Source organism: Xenopus tropicalis, chromosome 2 (genome assembly GCF_000004195.4).
Source record: "Xenopus tropicalis strain Nigerian chromosome 2, UCB_Xtro_10.0, whole genome shotgun sequence".
NCBI lineage: Eukaryota > Metazoa > Chordata > Amphibia > Anura > Pipidae > Xenopus > Xenopus tropicalis.
This window is the reverse complement of record NC_030678.2, coordinates 122,647,431-122,661,278: the sequence shown is the minus strand read 5'-3', so window position 1 is coordinate 122,661,278 and position 13,848 is coordinate 122,647,431. Positions and strand designations below refer to the sequence as shown.

Here is a 13,848-nt window from a genome sequence, read left to right as displayed (position 1 = left end):
ATTCAACGCCTACTTGTGACGTCACAGGCCCGCCTGCAGTCGCTGTGCAGATGTGGCGGCTTGAGGCGATACACATGTTACCGGGAAAGAAATAGCAGGCAGTAAGAGATGCTCTGGAGCCTCTTGGTGCTGTGGCAGCTTCTGCACTCGGGACGTGCCAGGACTGTGCATGGGAGCTTGGATAGTGCCGTGGCGTGGCATGGTCGTGGGCAGCATATTGTCACCTTCCTATTCCATGGTGGGTACGGGAGGCAGATGCTTCATGCCATTCATTCTTTGGGCCTCCTGCATCATCAGAGTATTTATGTTTTCCACTTAAGGCATCCTTTCCAGCAAGGCTTTACTCTGTTGCATGTCATCAGGCTCATTACTAGTGCAATTGTATCAAGGGTTTCCAGAAAATCAGGGACATTACTAATAAAACAGATTGCTAGGCTGCACTGTGTTAATATATGTAGCCCTGCTATCTAGAATCTTTCCTATAATACACATAAACCATGATCATCCTGTAAATTATATCCTTATAAACGGTGCTAAGTGATGTGATCAGTTATAATCTTAGTGCTTAGTGATGTCATTTCTGTCACCTGACTATAACATGTGTATAATAATAAATAATCTACCCCCTATGTACCTGTGAAGTGCTGAGAATCAACAGATAGATAGGAAACTACTTGGGACATCTAGGGAAGCAAATATCTTTTACGCTAAAAGGCTGTGGTGGTTATAATAACATAAGGTATAGGATTTATTGCCTAAAGCCCCAGTTGGTCATCATTATATTAAAGTTTATCTAACTTTATACTGTATGTAGTGAATAATGTACCCCCTATTATAAAAATATAAGGATATATGTCACCTCAGTGTTCCATAACTAGTATAAAAGCACACAGCCTTCAGCTTACATTTTATACCCCATGTTTTTGCATTCTGTAGCAATGCAGAAAAGATACTTGACTAGATTCTCCAGTAGTTTCCGATTATCTGCCTGTTGGTTCACAGCACATGCCCTGGGTTGCTGCTGGTTAGGCTCGCAGAGGACACCATAAATTCAATATAATACACAAGAGCTTTGAATATCTGTGATAAGTGATGTTGTTTGTGTCTCACTGAAATGTTTGTACTATTAAAAAATAACGTACCCCCCCCCTGTTGTATTATGTTATTAGAAGTCACCTTGCACTTTCATGACTCTTATATGGTCATGGAGCTCCTTGGTGACTTATGAAATACAATAGGGTTTACATTATTTCCTATGTATATAATCCATTGTGCAAGATATTAATTCAGATTAACATTACATGGCAGGATAGGAAGCGGTGCATTGTGCATTAGAACTTCTTATCAGTGCGGTACCATCAGCTTTTAAAACAGATGTAACACCACTTTGCATAATGATTTGATGAATTCAGATGACTGCCAAGCTGAAGGACTATTCTACACCCTTGGCCACCCTATAGGGGCCTTTTCTGGGCCATATCACTAGTGCAAAGTATGAGATTGTGCTCTCTGCTCTTGAAAACCCAAAATTCTGATACAAAAAATGGAATTTAAATCTTGAAGTTCTCGTCTTTAGCATTTCTAAGCATTTTTTACATCATTTGTAGTATCCTGTAAAACAACAGTGTTTACTAAGGGTAGGTGTTAGATTTGTTTTTTGGTAGATTTATATTATTAAATGTTTGTTTTTGTGCTTCTAAGGTGACCAAGCTGTGTTGCGTGTCAAAATCAACAATGTTGCTGCTGCTGCTGGCAAGGAATCCGCCCTTTACCTCTACCAAGATGAGCAATGGGTACAAATACACAGCAGCCTGGAGGAATATAGCTGCCCTGAGAGATTGTCCCTGGCACAATTCACGAGTAAGTTAGGTCCTTTTATTTAATTGCGGAATGAAGTTCAGTATAAAAAAAAAAATCTGCGAACAACACCATGAAGTTGTTTTGAAGGTATATTGAGAATGTTCTACTGCAGGAAACATGGTTTTACCCTGTATGGAATATTTAACTCAGGTACTGTGCATGCGATCCTCTTTCTGCTTCTTTTTGTGCATGTGCGCATGGGCAGTAGAGTAAAAAAACAAACCTTAACAAAAAAAAGACAGCATTTTTACTCTACTGCTCATGCCTCAGCCCTGAAGAAGGAAAAGGTTCCTGGTCAGTGCAAACAGGAGCACTGTCCTGGGGTATCAGGTAAGTAATTACAATCATTAGGAGGCTGCCATACTAGTATTTAAAAGAAAAATTTGTCAAGGGTCTAAATACTTTTGCAAGAAATTGTGTAAAAAAAAAAAAAAGGGGGGGGGGGTTAGACTAGTGACCTTGTGTCTGAAAGACTCACACTTACTATTTTTATTATGGTTATTTTCACTTACTATTTTGCTGTAGTGGAATTAGTAGCAGAGCCAGGGAACATAAATCAACCACTTTCCATATTTTAACATTACAGAAGATGCCATACTGTTGAAAGGACAAGGAACAGCTAAATCATGGGGGATATCAATTTGTTGACTGGGATGGGCACCCCCCAGTGATTGTAATTGCTAGCCTCAGATCCCAGGCTGAAGCTGCCCAGACTACTATTCTATTAAATGCCATTGGTTTTTTCTGTTATCCATCTGCACAGGGATCAAACAAGTATTTGGCATATATTTACATGTACAGTCAGACAATTCCCTATTGTTTGGCCAACCTTTAATCTCTGAGCGGTGGCAAATTTCGATTTAAATTTAAATTTCGAATTAAACATATTACATTCAGGGCTAGTACCTTTGCCCAGTTTGCCCCCCATTTAGCAAGTGCAGGTCAAAGATCAGACAGACGCATCTTTCCTTGTCTTGCCAGCATTAGATCAGTAGAAATCTCAACAAAGGCAAAATGCAAACTGGAATGTATGCAGAAATAATCTGTGATAAAATAAGTATGCATAAACCAATTAAATACATTAAGAATATTCATATGTAAATATTCTCAGTTCTGCAGAACAGTCAGACATTTTGATCTGCATTTCTAGTCTTAGGAGACTATACATGATAGGTTTCATAATAACAGTCTGATATTTCAGCAATGATATTTCAGTGTAACAGACCTTGTGTTTTACAACAACATAGCTTGTATGGGAATGTTGTAGGATTCCTTATATGTATATTTTTATTTTTCCATTATTTTACAGTTCCCTTAAATCAAACTGAATATAACTATACTCTCCCACAAATGGTATATCCCAAAGCATGGTATGTAATATATGTGGACAAATTTACCTGCCTTGTAAAATATGAGGATCAAAAATCAGATGCTGTCACCTTTGAGGTTACCATGTTGAATCCAGATGCTGCAGGAAATCCGTTTGACCACTTCGGAGCTGATGAGTCAGGTAAAAAATAAGTATTTGCATAATGAATAGATGTCTATGTATTTATACCACTGCACTACTGTTTACATGTTGTATGACAACGGCATTCTTTATAGAGTGAAGTAGTGTAGTTTTGTGAGGTGAACTCCTGTAAAGCTAACTTTTTTTTTTCCTGGCTCTCTTGTGGTGCTCTTTCTTCTTTCTGGCACAAAAACAACCGTTCTGCCACGTTTTATAGCAAGTTTACAACAGGGGTACCTTTCTATGTAACAGACTGTGTGGGGAGGGAGAAGTGAGGGGGCTGATAGAGGGCAGTTAAGGGGAGCTGTTGTACATAGGGGGGTTTTGTTCTCCTTTAAGGAAAAAATAGTTTTTTATGTTCTTTGTGCAATGATTTATTAAAAAATATTAAAAGTATACAGTAATTAATTAATTTTTGCTCAAACAACTTAGTACTAGTGTTCCTGTAATGGCCCAACATCTTTTAAATTAAAATGACTAAATTTTACAGTCATCCATACAGGGCTAATGTGTAGCACTGACTTTGGTTTTCCTTTATTTAATCTCTTTAGGGCAATGACTCACAGGGAGAATTGTCGCCAGCATTAAATCGCTACCATTAAATCTCCCTGTGTGTCATTCCACTCCGGCTTCTTCTTTGTTATAGGTATATTTATTACATATAGCATTCTTTTTTTCAGGACTGCATGAATTTTTCTTCCTCCTGGTACTCGTCTATTTTGTGGCTGCTTGTATTTATATACAGGCTCTCTGGCAAATGATAAAGAAAGGTGGCCCAATGCACACAGTTCTAAAGGTGTTGTCAACTGCTCTGCTCTTGCAGGTTGTGTCAGCCTTGGCAAATTATCTGCATTTCTCCAGGTTTGTAGAAACTTCAAATCGCTGTGTCCTTATAACTGTTGTAACTTTGTTGTGACTGCCTTTCCTTTGAAATCCCATAGGTATGCTACAGATGGCAAAGGGGCACCTCTGATTGGAAGTTTAGCTGAATGTGAGTTTTAATTATAATACACTGGATATGTCAAAGTGGAGAATGGGGAGATTTGTTGTTTAAAGGGAATGGAGGGTTAAGATTATGGCCTCACAGATCAAACTGCAAAATACATGTCTCTTTCTGTTGCTCTAATATATATATATATATATATATATATATTTTTATTCTTACATTGTAGTTTTTAGTTGTACTGGTTGGAGCTGTAAACATGCTAAAGTTCCTAATAGGCAGGCAGATTGACTTTCCTATTACATCTGACAAAGTTATTATTTACTTAAACGATATTCAATATTTTTTCAATTTCTTTTTTTAAATGGTTTCTGCATGCAGTCTTTTGCATGAACAGTTCTTAGTTGTGTTTCTCTGTTTACAGTGTGTGACATAGCCTCCGAAGTGCAGATGTTGTACTTACTACTTAGTCTATGTATTGGTTGGACTCTGAGCAGGAAAAAAAAATCCCAGGGGAGACCCCTGCAGTGGGATTCAACACCAACATCTACTGGTATTGCGGTTCTGGCTGTCACTGCCCAGGTTTGTATCTAGTATCTTTGTATCAGATCTCGTTGTATCTGATATCTTTATTGTACTAATCCCTGCATGCAATTTGCACTGGAAATTCAAGATTCAAATGGGTAGTAGCCCAGCTTTGTTAAGTGTTGTATTCGTTATTGCTTTTATAAGAAAAAATTTCCTCAAAATCAGGAAAGAAGAAAGATCAAATTGCTGGCATTCCTTCTGGAATTGCTAAAAAATATTATTGTTGTAGATTGTTTTTGTGATTTACTTTGCTGAACTTGTTGTTTCTGTTCTCTTCAAATATGGTGGGACACTGGTAATTTAAATGTGGGTATGTTTTGAGGATTGTTCTATGCTAACCAGCACTATATTTTCCCTAATGCAAGCGTGAGTGAGCATAGCCATTTGCAACAGACAAAACAACAATGGTTCTGTACCTGTGGGTTTGGAACCCAGCAATATGTCACCATGCAGTTAAGGGTTGCTCAAGTATAATTAAATGGACCAACAAAATATATTTGGACAATACTAATTTTTCATTCTCATACAAAAAGGTTCAGTAATACACTTCTCTATATAAATGAATGATGTGAAGTAGTCATCATTCTGTACTGTAGTTCATCTGGTTGTTTTGTTCCAGGTAATATTGCTGGTTTGGGAGCTGTTTGAAGACACCAATCATCACAGTTTCCATGCCCATCGGAGCCTAGCAGAGAATCTCCTGATTGCCCTAAAGATTTGCCTAGCTATATCTTTAGCCTGTGGATTATATCGGATAATCACTGTGGAAAGAAGCACTATGAAACGACAATTCTACATCACCTTTGCAAAGGTGGGTTTCTTGTTGATCTGTAATAACAAAATTGAATGGGTTGTTTGATGTTAGCCCATCTAGCATAACCCTATGTTGATGGCAAAACAATTCAATTTGGGGTTTTTTTTGGTTAGTTAGTTAGTAAAATAAATCAACAGATAGGCCCTCCTCTGTATAATGAGATGTATACAAAGTTCATTATAAATAAAACTATTTTCTTTTAGTGCTTTTTAGTGGGAAAGAAAGCAGGAATATATATATATATATATATATATATATAAAATTTATTATTATTATGGAAGATCACTAATCAACTCACACAAGGTCCCAAGCATACATAATAGATCACAAACCTGTATTAGGCATTTAAATAATTACATAATACTATTTCATAGTAAACTTATAGTAAACAAACATAATAAACATTTACATTAATCCACAGTTATCATGATAATATTTTCCATTACATTTAGTTTATACATTCAGTGTCAGTTGCAGCCAGGCTTACCATGCTGTAAAATAGAAATGAATGATGACACCTGTGTTAGTAGACCTATTGACCCTTGTATACGCAGCTTGTGAGTAATTAGCAGCAACATTTTAATGTAAACTTCAACTCTAGAGCGCCAGTGGGGTGAGAATTACAACATGCCTGACAATCTGCAAGTACTTTTTGAGGACTTGTTTTGCCATTTGCTCTCTGGGAGTTGTTCTCATGATGCCCAGTGGCCAAAAAAAACCATTTTGGGCAATTGTTTGGTTGCACACATTCTTTCTACAGAAGTTTTTTGTTTGTCCAGATATTTATTCCAAATACCATTGTTCATAGATTCTTAATTGCCTATCATTGGCTGGGGTGGTAATTGATTACTACTGCTGGACTTCACAGGGGAAATCCTCCCTTTTGCTCATATGTGTTCTACCATCCCTTCAAGGGAATCTCCCAATGTTCAAAAACTGGTCAGGGTCATTGGATTATTTTGTCACTTTACACTGTAGCAGCAACAGGAGCTGGAGAGTGGAGATAGGGATGTATGAGGGAAGGAATTTACTCCTGCGTGAACAATTTTACGTAAAATGTAAAGAAGTCTATGGGGAAAAAAGATAACCTGTGTTCCAAATTAAACTGCACATAGATTAAGCCTTGTGGTAAACTGGGTGCTCATGCTGTGTAAAGGGATCCCAAGGTTTCATGCAGGTTTTCAGCAATAATTTTTGGTCTCTCAATGCGCAACCATAAATAAATTATAGTTAACTCCTGTTAGCAATTCCACTGCCTCACATAGTTTCTTCTGGTTGTTTATTTTTCATAAACCTAGATCCTGCAATAACTTCAGATCTCTGTCACTGACAAAATGGTGGCTTTGAAGACACACTAAAATTGACTTATTATGCAAATGTATGCCATACTTGTGCTTGTAAATTATTATTTATGTATTCCTTGTGTCAGACAAGGTGAATGTGTTGAAAAGTGTAGCTTATGGAAGGATGTAGATATGAATAAAAGCTGGAACATTAATTGGTTCTTTCAAGCTACTTCTCAGTAACATGGTCCACTTTATGAACAGAGGAACCTCTCCCATACCCAATGGAAAGACTGCTACATTCCAGGAATTTTATCATTGCCCAAGACCCAAACCATTAGATTTCTGATCTGGGGCCGATGGATATGAATAGGCCCCTTATATGACCCTATTGTTGACTTGAGTGCTAAACAAATCAACCCCCACCAGCGACAAATTTACGGGGTAAATTTGCAATAAAAGCAGAAATTGGTGCTAGTGAAACAAGCTGTTTTTATTGTCCATAGTTAACATGCTGTAAGCCATAATGCATACCTGAATGCTGATGCATTTCTGTGTTTTGTTTGTAAGCAAAACTGAATCCCATCATTTACACAAGAAATGTAGAACTTTCTATCTATTATTTGTTAACAAAAAAAATATTATTTTTCCCTATAAATGTCAATAGATGACCTAAATCTTTCTTTTGTTTCTTTATACAGGGTTGTTTCTTGTGGTTTCTGTGCCACCCTTGTTTTGTTGCTATTTCTTTTCTGTTTAAAGAGTATCAAAGAGAAAAGGTATGTGTTTTCTTAAAACTATAAGTAAAGAATTAATGCCATTGAGTGATGACCCACTTGATTTTGGGTGTTGCCTCGTTTTCTTTATGCACTTCTCTACAGACGTTACCAGAATATGCTAATGCTATGCTGACATCAGTTATCCTTTTTGTATGTTATACTGACACTGTAGTATTGAAGCATTTGATTCAGAAATAGCAGCAGTTGTTGTTTGGTCTCCTTCGTCAACAAAATTTTCTTTCCCTTGCCATCATTCAATACTTTTGTCTGAGAAGTTGGAAAGTACATCTCTAACTGTATGTTTTTCTTGAGCACACAGACATAAAATGCAGGTGCAGGAGTGTGCCTTTTTGGTGTGTTTGTAAATATATATTCTTAGACATGAAGACAATTTTATTAATGTTGGTGCTTAATAGTAGATTCTACAATCTGTTCCACTTACAGGGTTACAGTTACTATGATTTTTTTAACAAATACCGTACATATAAGTCTACTGAAATACAGTTATACTTCTGTATAACTACAGTAGTGTCAATCAGTGTCTTTCAATAACCCATCCAACAGAATCTGAAAAACAATTGGTTCTTCATTTTTGTCTGGAAATGTTATAGCAAGCTCATTTCATGTAGTGGCCATGCAAATAATCATATGCTTGATAAAATTGTTTTTTTTCCTCATTCAGGTTATTACTGTCGGTGTCATCGTTTCTCAGTCAGTCTCCATGATTATCCTGTATAGACTATTTTTGTCTCACAGTCTCTACTGGGAGGTATCTTCCCTTTCATCTGTCACACTGCCTTTAACAGTATCTTCAGGACACAGAAGCCGATATTATTCTTGATAACCCAGTAAGTGAATAAGGCCACATTGTTGGAATTTTCAAGATTTTGGAAGGTTTGTTTTCCTGCCAGCTGAAGAATGGAGGAAACTGAAGAACTTGAAATAAGTGAAATGATGCTTAAGAACTTACATAAAGCATGAAGTCAATACAACTTATATTGAAACAAGTCTGAGCCTAGATTTAGTCATTTCTAAGCTACATCCTGAATTATTTTTTGTGACTGTACAGCAGAGTTGCCCAAATCGTAGATTGGAATCTACCAGTAGATATTGAACTGCTAGAATCTTGCCTTCAAAGGAATCTATTACATCACCTGTTTTTTAAATGTATAAAATGTGATTAGATGGATGAAAGATGTTTATTTAATTATAACGATGCATACAGTTTTTTATTTGAATGTAGTTCATATATCAGAGGAACATTTTTCTGATGGTGCACTGCTGAAAAGGGACAAAGTACTGCAAGGCATTGACTGGTAAAACATGGGAGACAGGTTATTTTTTAAGTTAATTATACTATTATACTATTTTTTTTTTTATAAAAAAAAAGGAGATTACTATGACAGTTTGAGTGATCAATTCAACTTTGAAAGCAGGCTTAAATGGTTCTTTGTGGTTTTATGTTGCAGGAAAGACCAAGTTTGCATTTGCAAGGTCTAGTTTTAAAGTACTGTGGTCTTGTTGGCTTTGTTATGGCTAACATGTTTTATCAATTTGTATTGTAAGTTTTAATTTATGTGTAATCATTTCAGCATATTTGTTTCCTTTCTTTGTCCAGTTATGTATTCTTATTGGGAATCTAACTTTAAAGAGGCCATTAACTAGTGAAGTGTTAGAGGTAATCTGTCTTAAGGTCAGTTTATCTTACTGCAGCAAGAAAATACATCTTGGGTTTACAGGACCAGTGACACCAAATATTGAACATACTTTATGCATTATACAATTACTGACTGAATGTTTATATTCAGGAAATTGAGTATTTCTATTTCCTATATAGTATAGGAAAGGTTTTCATCTTGTAGGTGTGTGATGAACTATGCATTGTGTTTTAGCCTTGTTTGTCCCAAATTCAGTTAAAAAACCAATGTAGTTTATCTGTTAGCTGCTATGCAGGTCTCGAAAGGCAGTGAAATACCCAACACTTTCTTTGGTGCCTTCCTAGGACCTCTGTTTCCCTAGAACAGTGCTGTCCAACTTCTGTGGCAGTGCACCAAAAAGACAAATGGTTGGTCACAGCAGGGATTTCCCCCATCACTCATAAGTGAAAAAGTTGTCATTATTAAGCCTTACCCTTTAATCCATATGCCTTCTTCTACGTTGTGGATAGCACTGCAACCCTCAGCACATAATTATACATCTTAGGGACCATATAATGACTATTTCCAAATACTAACAAACTCTCAAAAAAAAAAAAAAGCCCTACCGGGCTCACCTCTACCCGTGTGATTATTTCCTGAATTCATAAACTTGTGTTTTTTTGCCTGCTAATTGCAGGGTCAGGGAAGTCTGCAGTGCTTGCCACTGGTCTAAATGTCAAGTGATCTGCAGTAGGTAGTGGGCATTTTCAATGACCCCTTAAAGTGGCAGCCATCAGGTGTTTCATTGTCCTTAGGGCTAGGTGCACATGGAGAATAATTATAGGTGTGTGTGAACAACATTAAAATAAATCATATGTTGCCTGTTTATTGCCAGGCTACTTTAATTTGCTGTCTGAATTTGTCCCATTAGCTAGTGTGTTGAGCCAGGCCTGAGATGGTGTGAAATAATGGAATGATTTTCAGATCTAGTCTGCCTTTAAAGAAAAATCTACACCTTTATAAATACTAACATGTTATCTATGGTAGTAATTCACATAAACGTACTGTGAATACAGTATTTATTTTATGCCAACTTTAATAACATTTTTTGGCTTGCAATATTTTAGACAATTTTATAAATACTGCCCAAAGTATTTTTATTGCCAATACAAAGTAGAAATGTTCCAAATAGCAGGGATGAGCATGTGTCACTTTTTCTCTTGATAGTAACAAGAAGCACAGGGATAAGCCCGTTTTGCCATTGTCACCCACAATGCAGTGTTGCCAGATTTATTGTTAGCGCTTTCCATTGCTATGGCATTCAATCATTTTAAATAATAATTTAAAATATCTTGTATGCCACTGTAATTAAAATGTTTTTTTTATGCCGGAGGATTCACTTGGGAGATACCTAGACAACTTTGTTTGACACCATAATTTAATATATTACAGTCCAGTTTCCTGGTGTATCCGATTTCCTGGTCCATAACTGGCAAAAGCTAAACAGTATTCGTTTTCTATTCCTAAGATAGTTTTAGCCGTTCCTGCATGAAAGGGAATATCACTGAGCTAAGTTCTCAGATCTCTATACTGGGGGACTGCACATCAAAAGCTGGTATTCACAACACACCTTCCGTCTCTCATTGCTAACTTTCTGCACTCACAGTTGCTAAGCCCTTTCATGGCTGTTTGAAGAAAAATAAATACTTATTGACTGGGTATTTTATTTATTTCAGTATGTCCTTTTCACATTACAATTCCACAAAATAAGTGAAAATGGTCACGAAATTGTACCACTTTTTAAGAAATGTTACTGATATTAGATAGACTTGCCTGTAATGTTTTATTGACCATATATTATCTCCATAGGCTTGCATACAGCATAAGAAAGTGTGTCCTCTAAATTAGTTATTCTTTCAAAAGCACAATTTCTCGATGGGTACGCACTCCAGACACGGGTGAAGGTTTTCAAATGTGAAATAAAGCTATTTCTTAAACCACCTTCACCCGTGTCTGGAGTGCGTACACATTGAGAAATTGTGCTTGTGACTGCTGGGTTTCCCTTTGCTATGGGTCTGGGGCGCTGCACCTAGACCATTGGATTAGGGGGTGAGTGTCCAAAAACTGTGATTTACATGATAATCTAATGAAGAAATAGACGTGAAAATAATTTTCCCTGGGTGAAGGGTCCGGGGATCGGCACCCGGACCAACTTTGTGAAGGGGTGAGCGAATGCTACTTGAGACTGGCTGTTTCAAATTTTAAATTAGACTTGATGTGCTGAGTGGCTTAGAGCAAATTTTGGTGTTGTTGTATTCTTTCAAAAAGTTTTTACAACGTTGGTTACATTTGTTTGTTTTCTTTATGGTTGCAGTGTCTTATCCCTTCTAGTTTGTGTGGCTCCTCAATCCAGAAGCTTAGAATCTACAGCACTGGCACCAGCGCCAAATATTCTAATGATCCACAACACTAAAATTAAAACTAGCTTTAAACAAATATTACAGGTGTGGGATCCATTATCTGGAAACCCATTATCCAGAAGGTTTGGAATTTTGTAAGGATTTTATATTTACCTATTTGGGTTTGCTAGGAATTATATGTTTTCTAGTGAATGTTTCCTTTTTTCTAAGCATCTGCCTCCATTAGCTCTATTCCACCTGACATCTGCCTATCACAACAATAATAACATATATATTATCATAGGGGTGGATATTTTGTTGTTGATGAAATACAGTGTATTTAATTATATTAATAATATTTAATGTAAGGGTAGGCTGGTTGACTACATTTTTAAAAGGTACATAGAATAAACTAAGAATATATTTTGAAGAAGCTCCTTGCTTTTCTTTTCCTTTTTTTATGTCTTTAATTATCATGGGTGATTATTGGAGTTTAATTGTATCTTATAAAGATACAATCTTTCAGCAAAAAATACAAGATGGATGGTTCCTTTCAATTCCTCTTCATGCCTGCATTCAAGGCCCCTTAATAATGAATCCTCCACCTACATTGCAGCTCACATCTGAAAATGCACTCCTTCCAACTCCCTACTCTGTGCTTCTGACCTTCATCTCTATTGTCCTCTCATCACTTTGTCTTCCCAACTGTTAGATTCTCTCAAGCTTCCATTCTCTAAAGCTCCCACTGCTCTATGGAGTTCCTATATCACAGAACCTAGTTTGCATCTATCCAGTGCATTTTCCCCTCAGTCTTAGTATAAGTAAATGCCACAATTGCTCTGAATGTTTCATTGATACATGGTTGGTAAGATATAGGTACTGGTCAAGACACCTGGAAGACAGGCCCCTGATTCTTAAGCCTAGCAAGACTGTTTCATGTAAGAGACTAGACCCTTACATTTTTAGCATGACATTGTTTTGCTCATATTATCCACTAGAGGGGGTTATAAGGCAACAGATTTCATACTGGGATTTTGGACTCTGGTATAAGTTTTTGTACAGGTGTATAATTTTAGTAATACGTTTGTGTGATACTCTGTATTATGTCATTTTGTCCAATAAGAAAATTGAGACTTTTTTGTGTTTATATATACATGTACAGGACCTGTTAACTAGAATGCGTGTGACCTTGGCTTTTCTGGATAAGGGGTCTTTCTGTAATTTGGATCCCCATACCTTGTCTTTAAAAAAAATATTTAAACATTTAAGCATAGAATAAAGATTAATTTTATATATACATTATATATATATATAATATATATATATATATATATAATTAGGATAAAGTACAAGGTACTCATTTTTTGGCTAAAATGAAGTCTATGGGAGATGGCTCCCAGATAAGGGATCCCATACTATATATTCTGCTTGCCGTCCCTGGGAAAGGTCACAGTTTTGTGAAAGAAACATTGGACCACTAACATTTTATCTAATAAATCATTTTTGAGTTTGACTTGCAGAGTGAAATGTTATTTCCTGTTATGCAGTTACTTTTTATTTTCCATCCAAGCAAGTTGACATAGTGTATCATGGGAGTGTCTCTTGGGACTTTGTTATATATAATATATATTACTACAATAATACAGTCCTATTCTTCTTAAATGTGTGTATTTATATGCCACACTAACCCAAACCCATACACTGATGCCAACATGTCACACCATGCTATATCTATCCTGATTAAAATCAACGGGACAAGTTCAGGTACCAAAATATTTCTTATGTAAAGTGGTGTAACAATGTCTTTCCACAATATGTCTTGCCATGTCTTTACAGAGGCACTTTTTTTGGACAAACCAGTGTATTTGCTTCCTTAAAATTCAAAATATATATATATATATATAACGGATGTTATTCATTATATTATACATCTTTGTACTAAGGGATATATTGAGAAAATTATTAAATGTAAGGAATGAAAAAAGGGGAACAATTATAAATAAGAAAAAAGTGTCAGAGTATTACACAGTGTCAG

At 36.3% G+C, this 13,848-nt stretch overlaps 1 protein-coding gene across 2 annotated transcripts; it reads left to right on the top strand.

Annotated features, from left to right (window-relative positions):
* The first annotated feature begins 37 nt into the window (after nucleotides 1–37).
* On the top strand, nucleotides 38–13,326 carry gpr180 (G protein-coupled receptor 180). Of its 2 annotated transcripts, NM_001142042.1 has the most exon segments (10): nucleotides 55–238; nucleotides 1,702–1,860; nucleotides 3,170–3,370; nucleotides 4,051–4,231; nucleotides 4,312–4,361; nucleotides 4,738–4,895; nucleotides 5,521–5,712; nucleotides 7,700–7,777; nucleotides 8,460–10,340; nucleotides 11,443–13,326. In NM_001142042.1, coding segments are annotated over 9 exon segments (1,308 nt in total). In that variant the 5' UTR covers nucleotides 55–108; the 3' UTR covers nucleotides 8,619–10,340; nucleotides 11,443–13,326.
* Nucleotides 13,327–13,848: the final 522 nt, after the last annotated feature.

Coding starts and splice junctions, on each gene's coding strand:
- gpr180 (XM_031895743.1), top strand. CDS start 109: ATGCTCTGGAGCCTCTTGGTGCTGTGGCAGCTTCTGCACTCGGGACGT. Junction 3,371..4,050: donor CTTCGGAGCTGATGAGTCAG/GTAAAAAATAAG, acceptor TCTTTTTTTCAG/GACTGCATGAATTTTTCTTC. Junction 4,362..4,737: donor GATTGGAAGTTTAGCTGAAT/GTGAGTTTTAAT, acceptor CTCTGTTTACAG/TGTGTGACATAGCCTCCGAA.